Source organism: Panthera pardus, unplaced genomic scaffold, assembly GCF_024362965.1.
Source record: "Panthera pardus isolate Hobbes unplaced genomic scaffold, ASM2436296v1 HiC_scaffold_22, whole genome shotgun sequence".
Lineage (NCBI taxonomy): Eukaryota > Metazoa > Chordata > Mammalia > Carnivora > Felidae > Panthera > Panthera pardus.
This window is the reverse complement of record NW_026526788.1, coordinates 75,096,467-75,116,673: the sequence shown is the minus strand read 5'-3', so window position 1 is coordinate 75,116,673 and position 20,207 is coordinate 75,096,467. Positions and strand designations below refer to the sequence as shown.

The 20,207-nt window shown below is 38.4% G+C and overlaps 1 protein-coding gene across 7 annotated transcripts; it reads left to right on the top strand.

The window, feature by feature from the left end:
* The first annotated feature begins 482 nt into the window (after nucleotides 1–482).
* On the top strand, nucleotides 483–19,876 carry TIAL1 (TIA1 cytotoxic granule associated RNA binding protein like 1). 7 transcript variants are annotated; one of them, XM_019459604.2, is made up of 13 exons: nucleotides 501–1,374; nucleotides 4,132–4,193; nucleotides 8,261–8,357; nucleotides 13,318–13,467; nucleotides 13,698–13,752; nucleotides 13,906–13,993; nucleotides 15,888–15,963; nucleotides 17,129–17,237; nucleotides 17,551–17,646; nucleotides 17,747–17,831; nucleotides 18,064–18,187; nucleotides 18,530–18,669; nucleotides 19,499–19,876. In XM_019459604.2, the coding sequence occupies exons 3-13, from the start codon at nucleotides 8,346–8,348 to the stop codon at nucleotides 19,623–19,625; spliced, it is 1,062 nt and encodes a 353-aa protein (XP_019315149.1). In that variant the 5' UTR covers nucleotides 501–1,374; nucleotides 4,132–4,193; nucleotides 8,261–8,345; the 3' UTR covers nucleotides 19,626–19,876. The 7 variants fall into 7 exon arrangements, with proteins under 7 accessions (XP_019315154.1, XP_019315153.1, XP_019315146.1 ...); XM_019459606.2 differs by having other exon boundaries at nucleotides 502–1,374; nucleotides 13,369–13,467; XM_019459609.2 differs by lacking the exons at nucleotides 4,132–4,193; nucleotides 19,499–19,876 and adding an exon at nucleotides 18,377–18,435 and having other exon boundaries at nucleotides 483–1,374; nucleotides 18,530–18,591.
* The last annotated feature ends 331 nt before the right edge of the window (nucleotides 19,877–20,207 follow it).

Below are 20,207 nucleotides of genomic sequence, written 5' to 3'. Positions count from 1 at the left end.
TCCCTCCATCCTCAAGCAAGACTTCCTTTTCTGTGTACATGATCGGTATCTGCAAACACCACCTTAAGTCTGTGCACGTCTCTGCCCAAATATTTCTTTCAACTCCAAGAATTAAATAAGGGGTTGGAGGGCATTATCACTGTACTTTACACTGGCTCGACGAGTCATTTTAATGGAGGACTGCTCTTCTTACCCTCTTATCCGATGAGATAAAGGATGGGGAAACCTTGTAAACTTACAAAGCAATCTACAAACAGCCTACCTAGGCTAGGAATACCTATTTGCGGGAAAACATGCCGAAAAGACAGGACCCGACCACGGGAAGCCCGAGGGGACCCAGCGAGCGCGGCTCCCAGCTCAGCTCGGACCCGAGGTCCACCCCGGCCCCTCCAGCCCGTCGCGCGGGTCGGCGGTTGATGTCCACCGATCGGCTGTTTTGATGAGTAGAGCACGGCTAGAAGGGCCTGCCGGCTCACACACCACGCGGAGCCAAAGCACTGCTTCACACGCAGTTGAAGAAACCGCTCTCAGGCTGGACGAAGGCGGAGCAGTCGCGCAAGCTGAGCCAACTGAAGGGCCTTAACATGCTTAGAGCAGTCCTAGGCCAGCCTCCAGCACGAGGCACTCTGGGACTTGTAGTTTACTTTCCGGTCAGCATTTTTCCCATCCCTTTTCCCCGCCTGTCAACGACGCTTTTTATTCTCTCCCTCTCCTTCCAGCACGCCGACTTCCTGGTCGCCGCACGTCCTCACTTACGACTACACTACCCAGAAGTCTCTTCCTCGCGACCCAGGGCGCTGCGGGCGGTGTCCGTCTCCTGTGGACTACAACTCCCAGAAGTCCTCTGGAGAAGTGCTTCCCTCTTTCTCCAGGACCACAATTCCCAGAACCTTCAGCTTCACGGCGGTTCCCTTTTCACTCGATCTGTTTTTGAGCTGGCTGGGCTTCAGCCGGCCAGCAGGCGCACAGCGACGACGTGATTCGTCGGGACTGGGCACAGGGTTTCCTTAGCGGCCCGTTTTTCTCCCCACTCAGTTATCCCATTTACAGGCCGTCGCGGCTGGCCTGAGCGGTGACCTGGCGGGCCGCGCCTGCGCTCTGCCCCGTTTCCTGCCTGGCTGGTGGCGGTGGCCATTTTGTTCATCCTCCTCCTCCTCCTGCTCCTCCTGGTTGGAGCGCAGTGTCCGGAGCGGGCTGGGGGGAGAGAGCCCGAGAGCAGGGTTTGGTGCCTTCTCCTCTGTCCCCAGCCGGTGCCCGGAGCCCCCCTCCCCTTCCTCCCCACCCCCTCCCCTCCCCAGCCCTGCCCTCCCCCTTGTCCCGGGATCGCTCCGTCGCACCCACCATGATGGAAGACGACGGGCAGCCCCGGACTCTGTGAGTACCCGAGATGGGGGTTGCCAGACGCCGAGAGGCCCGGGCACCGCGGGAGACGCTGAGGGAGGGAGCAAGAGAGCCGGGCCGAAGCTGGGATTCGCGGCGGCTCCTGGGGTGGATTCCGGGGTGGCGCGGACGCGAAGTGCATTCCTCCTCTGTCCCCTTTTCCTTGGGAAGGAAGTCCTCCCTTCCCCCAAACAGTCGCTTCCTGGGGTCTGGGGTTTGTTTCGACCTTTTTCTCTCGCGCCCTTCTTTGCACGCGCTTCCTAGGCCGGGTTTCTGCACGTCAGGGGCTGTCAGGCCAGGGAGGGCTCCTGGTCCCCCTCTGCTGTGGGGGCCCTGGACTGGGCCGGGAGCTGCCGGTCCCCACGGGGGCAGGGCCTGGGTGGGGGTGGGACCGGGGGTGGGACCGCAGACTCGTGCCCGGCGGGCCCCGAGGAATTACCACTCTCGCCCTGCACGTCCCCGGCTACATCGCTCCCAGCTCTTCTCCCAAGCTAAGCTCTCCGAGGGAGCTGGACACTCTTCCTCCACTCAAGTCCCTTCTCTTTTTCTGCCCCACGTGCCCCCGCCCACGCTGTCAGAGACACTCGAAAAGCGCCCGCTACTTTTGAAGTGCAAAAGGGATGCCTCTTGCCACCGGAGCATCTTTCCCTTCTTGGAAGTTTACTTTGAGCGCTACCTACGCTACACTGACAACCAGTTGTTAAACTGCTTTTGCTCTTTTGGTGTTGCCTCCTCCTAATCTGTTTTGTGCTTTGAGACCTTCAGAATTGGATAAAATGATGTCTACCCATTATTCGATGTGTGTCTTCTGAGCGCTTTTTCTTCTATCTTGCTGTTGCTTGTTTACCTGAAGCCCGATCTAATGAATGAATTTCATCTTCCAACCGCTTGTTCCAGTTTTCCTTTCTTTCCTAATGAAGAGTGATGACTCAGCATTTGCATTCCTTTCCGGATAGTGTGGCACTCCTTTCTTTTTTCTACATTTTTTAAAAAGTCTGAGTAATTTCTAAATCAGTGTTTCAGTTGGGCACCTTCGGTTTTCCTAGCCTCTGGAAACTCAGCACACCTACCTCCAGTACAAGGAGTCAGATCACTGCTTTGTTTTCTTTTGCCTCTGCCTAGTATTGATATGATCATAGTCCACTTGGCTCTGCTGTCTGTTGGGGAAATTACTTTTTGGGGAATAGATGAAGGTGGATGGGTACTTAGGAAGTCTGACTAGCTTCTCATCTCTTCTACCAAAGTAGAGAAGATAGTAAAGAAGACAGATATCTGTGTACGATGTTGATACTGGTTTGGGTTTTGTTGTTTCGTTTTTTTTTGGGGGGGGGGGGGGACCTGAGGGAGGGTGGGCTTGCACTCTTTGTAATCTTATTTTTCTAATGTCTCACCAAAGTATTTGCCATCCTGTTTTGAGAGTTCACAGCCAACTTTAGCCCATCGAATGCTTCAGTGAAAAAAGCCTGCTTAGGAGAATTTTTATATTTATGTTTTGTGCTGTCTCCCATTTCCAACCTTTTTTTCCCAGAAAAGAGAGAATTGGGACAATTTGAAATTTGCCCTTTAAAATCTTTTGAAGCCAAGGCTGGATATTTAGCCATGTGTGCTTTGATGGAAGCATCTGGGAAAGCTGGATTTAGTGCCCAGCCAGCATGTATTTAACAAAGATACAAGTTACATTGAATCTAAACATCTGAAATGTCATCACTGCATCATAATAGCTACTGAATAATTGGTAAATTCTCATAGCGCACTCATTAACTGTATCTATATGTTCCTTGTGAAGAGGAATTCCTGATTTTGTCAGGCTAAATAATATGCCATTTCACTACCTTTAATTCCCATAACTATCTCTGCATTTGCCTTTTCGTCTCCCTCAGACCTTGGACCCTTCTTCAGTTGACTAACGAGCTAACTTTGTCACTTATTTTTTACCTCTACTTTCTCCAATATCCTCTTGTTTCTCTGAAACACACTTAAGTCATCTTTGTTTACAGTTGTTTAAGAATATGTGACATGTGTACATGTGAGTAAAGAAACCTCTTGAGCTTAGTTGTACTTGTATGCTAGTACATGTTTACTGTTCTGTCTTCCTTTTTCCTTCTCCCACTCTTCTCTATGGGAAGGGTTTTCTTTTTAGACAAGGACTGCTACATCTTCCTAGGTCTTACCCCTGCAGCACTTAGTTCACTGCCCGGAACACAAGAGGTACTCAAATATTTTACAATGATTATACTTCTTTTCATTAAATTAGTATTAAGTTTGTTTTTTTTAAGTCCTGAGGGATGTAAAATTGTGAGCAGACATGACTGTCATACATGGTGTGGTCTGTTGATTTTTATATCTTTTTTTAAAACCTTTTTTTTAAAACCTATGTTAAAAAAAAAACCTTCATATGTAGAATTTTGAGATAAAAGCAAAGGTTTCGGAATTGGGATTTTTTTTTATCAGATTTTAATAAAAATAATGCATATTATTTTTTCCTAAGTGTTCATTTCACATAATTCCCCTCAAAGTGTTTTAGGTGTACGTAACATGACGGAAACTTTGAACGTGACTTTTAGAGGTTGACATCTAGTAGGATTTCTTTTTGTTTATTTATGGAGATCCTTCTTTTATTTTACATTGTGATCTGTGGGTTAGGTTTTCAAGTGGCTAGTATGTTTTAAAAGAATGTACTCTTAACAAAACTTATCTTAAACTGTTTCCTTAAAATGCCTGTGTGTTACTAGTGAGGTTTTTTTCCTGCAGACACACACAAGCTAAGACATATGGTTCTATCATCAGAAAACAATATGGTGTTTATAGCCTAGGTAGGTCTTTAAATATTCATTACCTACAGTATTACTAATTTATTTGATGGTATTTAAAGTGGTATAGAATTGCTTTGATGATGTTCAGCCTAAAGTTTATTTATCCTTTAAAGGTCTGTTTTCTGATGTTCTTTGTTCTTATTTGACATTTATCTTGGGGTTATATGTATGGGATAACTTGTGATCTAAAAAAACAAATGAGATCATGCTGTGTAATCTGGTGTTGGACCCACGTTTCAGGCTTGTGTTGTGGGTAGCTTTTGAGTGCAGTGATTTCATCCATGGTATATCTGAATATATAATACAACATTAAATTATAATGGTGTTCTATTATAGTTTAATTAACTTCCTTCATTTATCTGATGCACCAAAATGAGTCGGAATTGTGGATCTGGGATTACACCGTGTTATGCAATGCCATCCTTTAAGGCTGTTCTTTCTTTTTGTTAGAGGCTGTCAAAAAAGGAGGAAATAGAGCAGTGATTTAGAGTATAATCTGCACATCTGAGGGCAATAGCAGAAGAAACTATTAGATCCTGTTATAAATTTGACTAGCTATACAATGGATTTGGCTATATTGTGACTGTAATTAAGCACCTTGTTCGACTTAATCATATTCTCTGTCTCTTTAAAATGTGTGTGTATGTGTGCTGCTATCCCTTATGTAGTGGTCAGTTCACTTGGACAACCCCCCACCCTCCCTGCCCCGGACCTTTCCTCCCCTGTGCCTCTTCCTCAAATGCAATACTGACAAATTGATCCGTTCTTTAGAGGCCCATTGAAGGATATTGTTATAAAATCTTCTCATATAGGAACTTGCCAAGAACAAAAGCAAAAATGTTACTTTCGTGGAAATTTAGCCATAGGTAGCCTGTGTAAAAGTGCATGTAATTAATTTCAACCTTGGTAACTCTTCAGAGTGAGAACATGTTCAGTGTTGAAGAAGTTTGATTAGTCTTCTGAAAAGGCATGATCTTAACTTAAAATTCTGCCCAGTTGGACATAGGAAGTAGTTTGGCAATGTGAACTTTTGCCTGCAGTGAAACTGCCAAGTCTCTGGTCTCAAATTGGATTTTAACCCTTATGTTAGGGATAAAAGCATCATTTTCCATTTTTAGTGCTTTAGTGCCTACAGTTCCTGTTCATAGAAGACAAAATAGATCTAAGGTATGCCTTTCTTTTTTCTTGAGTAAAAAATTGTTTTGGAATTTTCTAAGTGTTTACTCTTTGTATTGACCTCAATACAAGAATTTGAGCCGTTTGTCTTTTTCTGTTATTTTGTAAGTTCTTCAAGTAAAAATTATGTATGTATTTAAACACTTGGAACTTTAGAATACACTGACTACTTCTTAACCAGAACAGAAAGAAAATGAAGTGTAGAAACTATAATTTAGAAAGAGAAAAGATACCATTTCAGTGTATTGCCAAGAGATGATTTTCTTTCCAGGTCAGGTGTTGAACATCTGTCTTAAGTATTTTTGTTAGTATTTATTTTGGGAAAAATTTTACGATAATGCAAGGTACTTAAGCTGTGTACTACAGTATTTTAAAAGCTATAGGAAGTTTCCCTGTTGAGTATTAGGAAGGATGAAGGCATCTGCAAATGAATGAGTTATAGAACTCGAGTAAAGGAGAAGGCAGTCTGAGATTTGGGTGAAATTTAGGTGAAATTATGTGATGAATTACATCCTTTTTATCCTGGTAAACTAAGGTGTTCTATGTGTTGTCATGGAAGTCCTTTTTTATATTAGTGTTTGGAATTTAGTTTGCTGCTTTACCACTGAACTTTTAGTGGAGATATTTAAAAAGTAGGAAACCTGAACACTGAATTACTGTATTTCATGACATTCTAAACTTAGATTACCATTTTGCTCTTTGGCATCAGTGCTTGAAATGTAAATTGCTGTATCTAAATGTGCCCCTAGAATTCTTCAAAATGTATAACTCACTCGAAAGATGTTGATGTGGAATAAAAATCCTATTAAGCAGTAACAGCTTTAATTGTGACTGTTAGGTGTGGAAGGTAATTAATGCCCATGCAGTTTTTTCTTAACAAATCAATGTATAAACAGTAACGCAAATTTAAAACCGTTTAAGTTATTTAAATTTTGTTATATTAAAATGGTGATTCTGTTAACTTCGTTATTAGTGTCAGTATGTGAAAATCAGTTTTATCCTTTCCTCTTGTATTCTCTTAGAAACGAACTAGCTAGCACTTTAGGTTAAATGAATATAACATTTAGGAGACCACGGTCACTTGTTCATTTTCTTTATAGATAGTTCTACCTTGTACAAAAAGAAATTATTCCCTGGATACAGGCTCACAAACCCCTATGAGTTAAAAATGAATAGGCAGTTGTCTGACGAGCTTATAATCGTATAACCTTTTGCTACTGCTGGAAAAAGTATGTCACTCCATGGCCTACCGATAGGTCTGCTCTACTTTAATTATAAGAAAAAGATGGCATAGTAGACCTAAACCAGTTTGTCCCTGGTTTAATTTTCTGCTTAAGTAACATTGGACTTGTGTTTCAGTTTTAGAGCATGTAAGTACCCACTGCAATGAAAATTCTTAGCTGAACTCATTGAATTGCTACTCATTATTATTATTATTTTTTAATGTTATTTATTTTGAGAGGGAGAGAGAGAGGAGGGAAGGGGCAGAGAGAGAAAGAGAGAGAATCCCAAGCAGGCTCCTTGCTGTCAGCACAGAGCCCAACACAGGCTCAAACCCATGAACTGTGAGATCATGACCTGAGCTGAAATCAAAAGTCGGACACTTAACTGACTGAGCTACCTCGGCCGGCGCTCTTGCTATTCATTCTTAATCAGATAATTTTTTTACACTTTAAATTTCTCAGTTTATTTTTCCTTTTCAAAATGTTCCAGCTTAAAGCAGTTATGTATTTAATATGGTAACCATAGATGCAAGGCTTATTTTGGTCTCAGTACTCAGTTGCCAGATGTTATATATTATTGTTAGGAAAATAAAACTTATGTCTTTTTAATTTCCAGGAGAAACTATGTTAAATTTTATAAGTATTGTTGGGTTTATGAGATTGTTCATAACAGATGTGAGTTTTAGGAATTATACACCAAGTACCAGAAACACTTACAAGTTTGGCAGTTTATTAAGCTAAATTAATATAAATCCATGGGACAAGAGAAACCCGGTGGTCATTTCTGGGTGGTGGTGGTCCTTTCTTTTGAGTTTATCTGTATTCAGAATTTCTTATAAAAAATACATATATTCAATTTGTAATTTTAACAAATAATCCCAAGTTTTTAAATAGTATAAGTTTACCTAGATTTGTCTTAATTTTCTCCAAACTTCTGAAGAAATCTTATATTTGCTTTGTTATCTATATAAAGATGTATTTTATTGCTTCTGATATATTTTAGATTAGGAAATTTTACGATTTTGCCCTGCTTTCCTCAATAAAACAGTGAAGACATATCAATAAATCTTATTTAGCAAGACAGAACAAAGCCCTCCAATCTCTGTTTTGCTCTAACCTTTATTCTGTTCTTTGTTTGTGTAATTGCTTTAGTTGGGGTTCTAAGATAAACTCACCTTAAGTTTCATATCTCTTTACGATCAGGTGTTATAATCAATCAGTATTTTTGGTATTTTGTGTGTGTGTGAAAGAGAGAGACAGACACACACACACACACACACACACATTTTGAACTGTGTTTTACATCCAGAAATTGTAGTTATTTTGAGACTGGTTTAAATTTTTATTATTTTTCTTCTAACAAATAAAATGAGAAAATGATACATAGGTTACAGAATAATAGGCTTTTGGGGTATGCAAAGTAACACTGGTTTCTTTTTTATAAACGTGTGAAGTGGTGCTTTACTGGCCTAATTTAGTGCCTGAGAACAATTGCTGCTTTCCTAAATAAGGGTTAGTCTTAACTTTCATAGGATCAGGCTTAATTGGAAAAATGTTATTGAAGGCAGGAAGTTACAATGAAATAAAAGGTGTTGAGTTAAATGATAATGCATTAGAGCCAGAGCTGAAAGGAAATTGCTGATAATGTACTCTTTTCTTCTTGAACAGATACGTAGGTAACCTCTCCAGAGATGTGACAGAAGTCCTTATACTTCAGTTATTCAGTCAGATTGGACCCTGTAAAAGCTGTAAAATGATAACAGAGGTAAGATCTTCCCAGTTCCATGTGCTGACAGCATGATGTTTACCGTTTTGAAATACATGAGTTGATTAGTATCATTTAAAAATACCGTTTTAAGCCTCACTTATTCTGATGGAGAGGGTCACGTTTGTTGTGTTGACTTATTACTTTGACTTGGCTGACAGACTAGGTTTAGAAAGGAGTTTTATTTGAGAGGACAAAGTTTGTGTGCTGTTCCTCTCACATGGTCATTCTTCAGGATATAGTTGTCATCAAGTGATTCCACTTGTAAAAGTTGTTAGAGCTTATCTCAGAGTGTTGAAAAACTAGGTGACATTGCATACGCTTCCGGTGGGAATGTTACGGATTCAGAAAACACACACGTAAAGGTTAGGAACCGGTGTATGTGGGAGCACATTAGCCCCTCACGTGTATGCTGCGGCACCACGCATCTTGAGCATCTTTAATAAATACTAATAACTGAGTAGCTTTACCCAGATTGGAATTAAACTGTTAGGGCAAGAATTCTTTCCCTTTTTGCAAAGAAAACTTTCTTTTCATACTTTCCTGGTTAAGACTGTGTAGCAGTGCCCAAAGATTTGTGTTTCAGTTCGTTCTTGTCTTCCTTTTTGTTATTCACCCACACACTTTTTAGACTGTGTACTACGTACCAGCCATTCTGGTAAGTGCTAGAGATACAGTGATGAATGAGACAGTTCTTAGCCCCGTAGAATCTTACCACCTAATGAGGGAGACAGAGGAGTTAACAGGCACTAATGACAGAGGATGATAAATGCTGTGGAAGTAGGCAGCTTCAAGTGCTGTGGGAGCACCGAGGTCCGGTAAGGTCTGGGGTGAGGGGAGGCTTTCTGGGAGGAGTCCATGTCCGGGCTGAAACTGAAGGATAGCAGAGGAAGGGATTCTGGGTGAGAGAAGAACATCGATCCAGCCTGGTGGACAGAGGGAACAGGAGTTCTTTGATAGGAAGTGGGAAGGTAGAAACCCTAGCATGGCTGGCCTTCCAAAGGAGATTGGTCAGAAAAAATGCCAGGAGATGAGGCAGGAGTGTTCGGCAGGGGCCAGAAGCTGTGCCCAGGAGTTCGTGTATGCCCTGCAAGGGGAACTCTGAAAAACCAGTAAAGCAAATTGGCCTTTTGGTCTTCTTTCTTAACTAATAATAATCATCATTCTCTTCTGGTATCTCTTCTTTACTTCTTGTGTTTGATTATTTATTCCTGCATTCATTCATCCTTTTATTCATCAAAAATTTACTTTGTGCTGGGGATACAGTGGAGAGCCAGATAAAGGCGACTCCCATGAGTTCATATACATTGAGAATATTCACAAAGCAAGTAAACAAGATAGTTGCATTTAGGGATAAAAGCTATGAAGAGAATAAAACAGGTCTGTATGGGGATTGGAGGTTTGGTGCTAATATAGGGTAGGTGGTAAGGGAAGAGGTCACGTCTTTGATCTGAGATGAGAATAACGAGATGGTGCCATCTATGTTAAGAGCCGGAGGCAGAAGGAATGGCAGATACAAAGGCTTTGAGCTGGTAATGAGCTTGGTGAGTTCATGGAACCAAAGACCAGGATGGCTGGAGCCTGGGGAGTGGACGAAGTGGTGGTAAATGAGAGTAAAGAGGCAGGCAGGCAGCGGTTTGGAGCCACCTGGGGCATTCCAGGCCGTGGCACACAGTTTGGATTTTATTCTGATTATGGTGGAGTCTTAAGAAGGGTAAGGAGTTACTCTGATTTGCATTTTTTTTAGTGTTTGTTTATTTTTGAAAGAGAGAGAGCATGAGGGTAGGAGAGGCAGAGAGAGAGGGAGACACAGAATTCGAAGCAGGCTTCAGGCTCAGCTGTCAGCACAGAGGCTAATGCAAGGCGTGAACCCACGAACCACAAGATAACACCTGAAGTCGGATGCTTAACCGAGTGAGCCACCCAGGGACCCCCTGATTTGCATTTTTAAAATTATTTGGAGAATGACTGTCGTGGAGAATGGATTGTAGGGGACAGGAATGGAAGGAGGGAAACCAGCTGGGTTTATTTCACTCACCTAGGTAAGAGATGATGGGGGCTTGTCTGTAAAGTGGTAGGTGTAGAAATAGAAATAGGTAGGTTTGGAATATAACTGGAGGTGGAATCAATAGGACTGGATTGGTGGCGGGGACATATGGGGAAGGAAGACAAGAAAGACACTAAGATTCTTGTTTGCAGTTGTGTGGATGGTAATGTTTTCGTTTGCTCAAATGGGCATGGTCAGAGGAGGCACAGGATGGGTGAGGGGAGTGGTGGGAATCAGGAGTTCTGTTTTGGCAGTGTTAAATTGAAGGTGTGCATGTTAGACAAATAAATGGACTTTATATGTAGGTAGTTGGAGAAACTGAAAGAGCAGTGCTGATGATACGAGCTTGCAGTGGTATTTGAACCTGTGGGACCAGATGAGATCTGGTTGCTGGATCTGCAGAGAGTACTTGCTGATGGAGAAGAGTCGGGTGGCTCAGGTCCAAGTGCTTGGAGCATCTCCGCATTTAGGGTGATGTTCAGAGTTTGAGTGAAGGGGGAAAACTACCTTCTGAAAGATCCTCCAAGTGAGAAAACCAGAAAACCAAGAGGCTATGTGGAACCTAAACTAGAATATTTAAGGGAGAAAGAGTCGTTAGCTGTTTTGAGTTCTGCTTGAAAGTCAAGATGAGGACAGAAAAAGGATCATAGAGGTGGCAGAAGGGTCGCTGGTGGGCTCAGCACAAAGGTTCATTGGCCTGGTTGGGTAGGAAGCTGACTGGAGTGGGTTCAGGAGAGAATGGGGTATGAGAAAGTGGAAAGAGTCACTAGCAGATTTTGGAGAAACATTTGATAAATATTTAATAGTACCCTTTTTAAACTGTGTGCACAATCAGCCATTTGAGGGGAGAGGGATTTGAAATGGCTTTTTATAATTCATCCATATTCTACTACTCCTACATTCAGACTTGTAGATAGTTGTAAAGTCTCATTATTTCTCTGTCTTGACATTTATGTCATCCAACAAAAATTGGTGACAATACTAATTAAGGTAAGGACATAGTTGATTTTTTTAGAGTGTCCCTTGGTGGCATAGGTGGGAAGTTTCCAAAGAGCATGAATTGTACTACTGACTATGTAGGCGTTTATTTTTCTTTTCGTAGATTCCATTTTAGTATGTGAAAAATCCTTTTCCTTTAGTTTTATGGTCTTTTACTTTAGATAGTGTTTATCTTAGATTCTAGGTTTCTCCATATACTATAATGTAATGTTAGTGATTCTAAGGCTAAAAAATTTTAACATCTCTGACAGTTGGGTTGTGACAGATCGGTGGTATCTTAGATGAAAGGCAGTGTGGTGTGTGTGTGTGTGTGTGTGTGTGTGTGTGTGTGTGTGTACACATGCATAGTTCATACATTGAATGGGGTTGGCCTGCTACTAGGTAGATAAGCTTGAAGTCAGTCTGCAGAAGTAGGCTAATTTACTAAAGCCTTATGTTGTTATGGATCTACCATTGGACCCCTGTACGTTTTGCTACAATTACCAGTGTTTTCTTTAAAGACCATCAGGGCAGAAGAGATGGGAGTAAAATGAAAAATTGAATAGCATAGTTTTAGCTTGCTGTTTACCTTTAAATCATTTCTACAAATGAATGTTACCAGTAAATGTTAACTCTTTTATAAGAGGAATTTAAATGCATGTTTTTCTTTGGAATCTTTTCCCCATTTCCTTTCTGTACCTCTTAAGAACGGAGTTCACATGGCTACGACAATAGGATTTTGTATGAGAGCCCATAGTTTTCTTGTCAGTATTAATGATCACACTTTTTTTCCCTCAAGGAAATGCCTTCTGGTTGCTTCGCCACTATTGTTTTAGACGTCTTATTTTGGATTTTTCTTCTAAAACTTTCCTGGAATGAAAAACAGTGGTTGTTGAAAAGATCTTTATTTTATCTGGTATTTTGTACCCCTTGTAAGTGCAACTAGAATTCCATGTTTTAAATAGTATTAATTTTTTAGGGCATTTTACATTGAACAGTGATGAATGCTTTAGCCTTATGCAGAAATGTGTTTGTACGGTTTTGCGGCTCTTCAGTGTAGGTTGCAGTTTTATAAAATTCATTTCCATTTTGGCTGTTAGATTATAAAGTTGCTATAACTTAGGTAATACTTTCTCATTGTCTTTATAAATGTCTATTTGCCAACTACTTTCAAGCATAATGTTGTAGAACATATTTAATAAAGATTTCTTATTTTCTGTGATTAAAAATTGTAGCTTTGTCTTGGCATATCTTATTAAGACATACTTTCAGAAATTCTTTTCTTGATTACTAGTATATTTTTCTGGTCTTTGAAGACTAAATAGAGTCTCCTGTTCGTTAGGATATTTTGAAAGATGGGGAGTTCATTTCAATAGCTGGTTATAAATGTGAAATTTTTCCATTTTTATTCTCATTCCTTATCCAGAAAAGAAATACATAATCTCATCTCCTCGTGTGTAGTACTACAAATCCTAGTTTCAATCAGGAATAAAGTTTGTAAAGTTGGTTCATTTATATATATATATATATATATATACATATATATTTTTTTTTTTGGCATGGATATAGTTTAGGAAGGATTATGATACATAAATAGAATTCATCCTTTTGGGAATAATGTTGGGAGAGAGAAGAGCAGTGGTAAGGAGTGGTCCTTATCTCAGATCTAAACTTAAGGTTTTGTTTGGTCTAATATAAACTTCTGTTTTATATTTAACGTATTTCACCAGCATTCTGTATTTTGATTTAACAGAGATAGTCCTGATTCTATAGCGCTCAGTTGGTTCTGTTTGCGTACAACAGTATTCTGAGGTGCAAAGTCAGGTGTAGCTATAAATCTTATTTTTATAAGTGTTAGGCTTTCATAAGCTGATGCAATCTCACCTTGTACATTCCTAGCTGTCAGTAATGTTTTTTCCTGGATTTTCTTCTCAGCAACCCGATAGCAGAAGGGTCAACTCTTCTGTTGGATTTTCTGTTTTGCAGCATACAAGCAATGACCCATATTGCTTTGTGGAATTTTATGAACACAGAGATGCAGCTGCTGCATTAGCTGCTATGAATGGGAGAAAAATTTTGGGAAAGGTAAGATAACAGAATGATGGCACCTCACAAGTGTGTATATTTGCATGGCGAATTAGCTTGTATTCTTTTTTAGCGAGTTTTTAAACAAATATTCAGCTGTGCTGAGTGATGGTTTTGCTTTATTCAGCCTAGTGTTTTTACAAAAATTATCAGTGATTTAATAAGTGGTAAGTGTTAGAATTCATAATGACGTGCCTAATAATTGTATTAAATATAATCTTTATTTTTAGGAGGTCAAAGTAAACTGGGCAACAACACCAAGTAGCCAGAAAAAAGATACTTCCAGTAAGTACTTCTGCTGCATTTCACTGTGGAAGAGTTCTCAAATTATCCCGGCAGCGCTACCAGCTTAAATAGGGTTTCTCTTCCCTTAGTGTTACCTGAAAAAGGCTTAGGAGCTGACTTTAAGTATTTGATTACCAAATGCTTTGATTTCAGATCACTTCCACGTGTTTGTTGGGGATTTGAGTCCAGAAATTACAACAGAAGATATCAAATCAGCATTTGCCCCCTTTGGTAAAATATCGTAAGTATCACAATCAATACTATATTCAGTAGTGATAGGCACAATTGTATATGATTAACTTGTACCGGAACTAAGATTTTCTTTCCCTAGTTAGTGTGATTTTTTTTGTTTGTTGGTTGATTTGTTTTGTTTTTTTGATTAGTAGATGTTGTTGAAAATGTTAATGTCATTTCAGTGTTTTGGGGTCTTGTTTTCATCTAATCCTGTGTATAATATGTTAAAAATTTTTAAGTGATTCTGTTTGTTATCTTTGAAGCAGATGTTTGGGTGGTAAAGCCTATTATAAAGTCCAACTTTCTGTCAAATGTTTTTAAAGTTTGGTGGTTAACCAAAAGTGAATGTGATGTATGCTGTGTATTAAATTTTTATAGAAGGAATTATAAATTGGGAAAAGTAGGTAAATCCTTGGGTATATTGTGGTTGAATTGGAAATGTACATGTTTAATTATAATGGTAAATGTGTTTTAATATTTTAACTCAAAAGTAGTACTGTTACAATATTAAAATGTTTCATTGTCTGAGCCATAAATGTGGGATTAATTAGTAGATGTTTCTTTGTTAGTGGTATTTGATTCTGCTAGTTAGGGCCCAAATGTGGTTTGATTTTTAGCAAAGTTAATGCTCAAATTTCACTATGTGTTACATGATCAAATATATTGGAAAATTAAAAGTGGTTTTATAAGTTTTATAAAATGTTTATCACAATTTATCTTTCTGATTAAAATTCGTGTAATGTTTGTGTACTTCCTGTAGATTTAAATTAAACGTTGTAGTACTACTTTACAGGAATGTGTTTCAACTCAGAACAACAATACTTTTCTGTATACGATTTGTTGTTCTATAGATTTATTTGAAAGAAAGATTTAATTCTTAATTTTCTATTTTGATATTTGCTTTGCTTTTTAATCTTTAAATGTGGTAAGTAGTACTGTTTTAAAAATCAATATAAAAAATAATACAGGTTGCTGTTTTTCAATCTTTATTTATACCTGAGACCTGCAGTTTTTCTAAAGTCCAAGTCACAATTAAAAGTAATAGCATTCTGGTTATTTTGCAGAATTGCTCATAAGAATGGACAGGATCTTGAAGGCTAACTGCAAGGAACTGTGCACACTGGAACTCAGTTGTAGATTTTTTTCTCATTTCTATTTATTCTTATTATACATTATTTATATATACATATTTTAGTATTTACATTTTAACATTCTATATTCAGTGGAGTTCTATATTTCCAATCATTTTAACTTACTCACTAAAATTTCTGTGTAAATTTGTTGTTTTCGTACTGGTGTGCTTAGCATTGTTGTTAGTTTTTTATTCTCCTTTCTTAAATTTCTGAAAATGTCAATTTTTCAAAATTTACAGCTGCCCAAACTCCAAAATGATGATAGAGAATTGACCAAGAAAAATAAAGAAATCTGTTAACAGGCCATGTATGCCTTTTTAATTCCTATTTTTACCTCTTTTTCAATTTTTTAATATTTCATATATTTTGTATCACTAGGCAGAAGACATTTAACTATTTAGAGATTGCATGGTAAAGTAGTTAGCATTGTTACAGTAATTTATAGAGCCAGTAAACCTTAGAGGACACTAGCCAATAGAATATTAGAAAAGGAAACTATTGTTCCTATTAATCTTCAAATTTGAGCATTTAGTTTAGAAAGTGCAGGCTATTTGATTAGGTTGCATGTTTATTACATGTTTTTGTCTTACTGCTTTTTTCTAACAGGTAAAGAAGCGTTAGGGAGAGTTCAGGAATGGCAGTAGTTAATTAGGGCTAACTGGAATTTTATTTAAAAAAATGCTCACAATACAGTGTGTGTGGTTCCTTTTAGTTTTTATTTTGAGGATGACTCTTACTTCCCTCATTTAGCTGTGCTTCTTTTCACAGGGATGCCCGAGTAGTTAAAGACATGGCAACTGGAAAATCCAAAGGCTATGGTTTTGTATCTTTTTATAACAAACTGGTATGTTTTTCAACTTAATGTAAATTTAATAAAAAATTTAGTCGTTAATTATTCTGAATCTTGAATATTTTTAGATGTTGACTGCCATAGGTTTTTTTGGTGTAATTTTGTATGTTTTAGTAGTAGAGAATAATTTTTTCTTGGAAATAAATACTGGAAAAAGATAGACTGATTTTAAGGAAGAGTATTACTGCAGTTGCATTTATGCATTGGTAAAGGTAGGACGTGTTGGAAGTCAGGCTCAAGACTAGGACATACGTGCTCATCTCAGAATTTGGAGGGAAGTTAAATTATATTTAGTCTGAACCATGAAAATCTTCATTTTAACTTTTAAATTATTCATCCTTTTGTAGCTAGGATATTAATGACTATAGCAGATTATGGAAAAGAAAACTAAATTCTTTAAGAAAGAGTTACCAAAATATCTAAGCATTTGCACTGAGTGTAAGATCAAATAATAAAGCAGGCTTTGGTATTAACATTTTAGACGTTTCAGCAACTTAAATTACCTACGTTTTATCAAAGTGGCTGAAGCAGCAAGACAGAGAATAGGAGTTGCATTCTTTCTTTGCTTAGATTCATATTCACATTAGTTGTGATAATTAAACTCAGCTTTATTGGCAGCATTCTGAATCATAATGCAGAAATCTTCTGTTTGAAGATGAGTTTTCAGGCTTGTGTCACAGCCATAATCTGTTGCTACTAGAGTGTAGATTTTTTGGGGGTAGGTAATTTAGACCATAATATTAGAGTTTCTGTATATTCTTCGGTAAAAGTTACATTTCAGATCAACCACTAAATTAAGATATTTGTGAACAGCTCTGTGTTGTGGGAGTCCTGCTTTCTCCTGTTTTGGTAGTCCGTGCGATTATGATTTTTCCTCATGTATTTGAATTACGATGCTTCAGTTATGCTCCCTTAATGCTTAAAAATGCTGTAATTTGAAAGCTGTGAATAAAGATAGTTTTTATGTATTCACCCAAGTTCAGATCATTGTTTTGTGATATTAGTTCAGGTTTGTATACTTAGGGTGCTTAGCGAATTCATTTACTGAAAAGATTTATTGGATCCAGCAGTGCCAGCATTTTATTTCATCTTACTGAGTCTTATATACCACAGTTTTCTGTGTCTGTAATTACTCTTTCTTTCTGTTCTTTCTCTGTAGGATGCAGAAAATGCAATTGTGCATATGGGAGGTCAGTGGTTGGGTGGTCGTCAGATCAGAACCAACTGGGCCACACGTAAACCACCTGCGCCTAAAAGTACACAAGAAAGTAAGATTTGTCTACTATGTATGTTAAGATTACGGATATGTCACAAAATCATGAATTAGCGTGGTCTTAATTTCTTAAAATTTAAATTAGTACTGTAAGCCTCATTTCATCTTGAATTTAATTTTCTGATAGTGACTGGGCTTTGGTAATTAGTATATTTGGAGCAGTGAACCAGCTGATTTTATAGATCAAATCATAGTGTCAAGAAAAAAAATTGTATTTTCTCGCCCAGTGAGGCGTATCTTAACAGTATGTCGTAATCCGTTTTATACTCCATGTACAATCAACATTTTTGTTTCCTTTCTGCATATAGATAACACTAAGCAGTTGAGATTTGAAGATGTAGTAAACCAGTCAAGTCCAAAAAATTGTACTGTGTACTGTGGGGGAATTGCCTCTGGGTTAACAGGTACAGTGTGTGATTGTCGCCTCCCCTTCTCTGCGGGGCTGCATCGTCGTACCGGGGTCCTGAGCCTTAAGTATTTTATTTGTGTGTTTTTGTTTCTCAGATCAGCTTATGAGACAGACTTTTTCGCCATTTGGACAAATTATGGAAATAAGAGTTTTTCCAGAGAAAGGCTATTCGTTTGTCAGGTAAAATCCTACCTACAGGGTACTCCTGTTTGACCCGTTCCTTTCAGTTACATGCTTTGATCCCCTCAGGCGTCAGTGTTTGTTACTTTAGTACTTCTTTGCAATGTAGAACTTATTTCAAGTTCTGTCTACACCAAGTGTTGACAGATAGGAACTAATGACTTTCTATTATTTACTGTGTTAAATAAGTTCTTTAAAAAAAAGACAAAAACCTCATATCCTCCTCTTTTAGATTTTCAACCCATGAAAGTGCGGCCCATGCCATTGTTTCGGTGAATGGCACTACTATTGAAGGACATGTTGTTAAATGCTATTGGGGTAAAGAATCTCCTGATATGACTAAAAACTTCCAACAGGTAATTCGATTTTTCACAGCACTTTTTAAGGTTTCCGTCTTACATATCTACATAAAAGCTTTAGAAACTCTGTAAAATAAACAAACAGAAAGTAAAAGCCTATAGCTGCTTTCAGTTGATTTTATTAATGCTTTTTCAAAAGTGATTATTTTGCGGTATTAACTGAATCTTAATACTTTCTTTCCACAGGTGTCACCACCCCAATAAACTTAGACAATGATAAATAACAGAGTCCTATTCACATAAGGGTGCTTACTTAGTTTTTCTCTTCCTTGCCTCCCACTTTCTTCAAATCCTGTGTTTCTTACTTAGCCCCTGAAACAGTGCTCTGCTTTTTCCTAGGTCGACTATAGCCAGTGGGGCCAGTGGAGCCAGGTTTATGGAAACCCACAGCAGTACGGACAGTATATGGCAAATGGGTGGCAAGTCCCGCCTTACGGAGTATACGGGCAACCATGGAACCAGCAAGGATTCGGAGTAGAGTGAGTAGTTGGGTTTTTCCAGTGTAGAAACAGATCCGGTTTTGACAAAAGAGATAAAAAGTGTCTTTTTCTAGGGAGAATCTATTTAAAGTAAATTCATCAGACTGTTTGACATTATAAGCCTTATAGAAACCTTACGAGTAGTGATTATGGTGCTAAACATTTGCTTTTTATTATGTAGGTGAAAGGGAAGGTTGGGGTAACATTTGGTGTGTCCTATCATCTCTGTCAGCAGTTGGTAGAACTTCACTGACGTTTCTAATCTATTTTATCTCCTTGTTAATTTTTGCGTGGAAAAGGTCTTTGCCTAGATGTGTTCAGAAATTTAATGATTTATGTCTGTTGGCTTGTGTGAGAAGTCTTAAGAGGTTTATGTGATACAAAGTAGCTTCCTTTTTGCCCCCTGTTTGTTCATAGAGTAGGTCGGTCCTTTGCACCTTTTCCCAGGCCAGCCCAGATCTTTTTTTGACTCGTTCCTTCTTCTCTTTCCAACATGAACTTGTGTTTTTTAAATTTCTTAAATTGATGTCCCATGTTTGCAATACAGGATAGGTAGATGATCTGTCAGTTTATAAATACCAGTTTTGAGATATTCTTCAGAGAAGTTACTGTGTTAAGTTGTGATTATCTTAACAAAAGTTTAAGACTAATCCTGGGATATGTATTCTATATACGTGGATGCGTATCACTTTTTCTTTGCTCTTTGTTGTAGGTGTGTTGATTTCCTGTTGTCTATTCTGTGATTAGGCTCTGCTTGACTTTTGTATAAATGTATAGATAAGTTTTTCTTTTGTTTGCTCAAGATGTTTTTGTTTTTGTTTCCCCCAAGTCAATCACCTTCTGCTGCTTGGATGGGTGGATTTGGTGCTCAGCCTCCCCAAGGACAAGCTCCTCCCCCTGTAATACCTCCTCCTAACCAAGCTGGATATGGTATGGCAAGTTACCAAACACAGTGAGCTGGGACTCTAAACAAAATTGTAATTCATGATAGCTTCAGTTTCCTGTGACACTCTGAAGACATGAAAGTAGACATCGGAAAATGAAAATATTTATTTTAAAAATTGAAATGTTTGGAACCTTTAGCACAGCTTTGCTTTGGTGAAGGACACATGTCTTCTAGTTCTGCCTTTTTAAGTTTTTGTTCATGATGGATATGAACATGATTTTTCTTTGTGTACAAAAACTAAAATAAAGTCAATAAAGACAATTCTGACTACAAATTTTGATATAATAGGAGAAATGGGTAATACGTTTTGATTCTTAGATACTATTCCATTTTTATCTTGCTGTTCAGTATTTTAACTCACTGTGTTTTTAAAAGAGCAAAAAAAGGGAGGATCGTGAAAAACTGGGAATCACACATAAGTTCATCCTGAACCTTGATACTCCCCTCCCCTCCCTTGAGGTGGACCACATTTGAAGTCAGCAGGAAAAAAGTGTGATATTGGAAGAAATTGCATGATTTTGGAGTCGCTTTGGAGGAAATACTTTATGCCTAAAGAAACCGAAGCCAGACTGATAAAGAAATTTTCAAGCTA

Excerpts from the sequence above, each read along its gene's own strand:
- TIAL1 (XM_019459601.2), top strand. The coding sequence starts at position 1,343 with ATGATGGAAGACGACGGGCAGCCCCGGACTCT. Across the intron at positions 1,375-8,260 it reads GACGGGCAGCCCCGGACTCT|ATACGTAGGTAACCTCTCCA; the intron begins GTGAGTACCCGA and ends CTTCTTGAACAG. Across the intron at positions 13,753-13,905 it reads CCAGAAAAAAGATACTTCCA|ATCACTTCCACGTGTTTGTT; the intron begins GTAAGTACTTCT and ends CTTTGATTTCAG.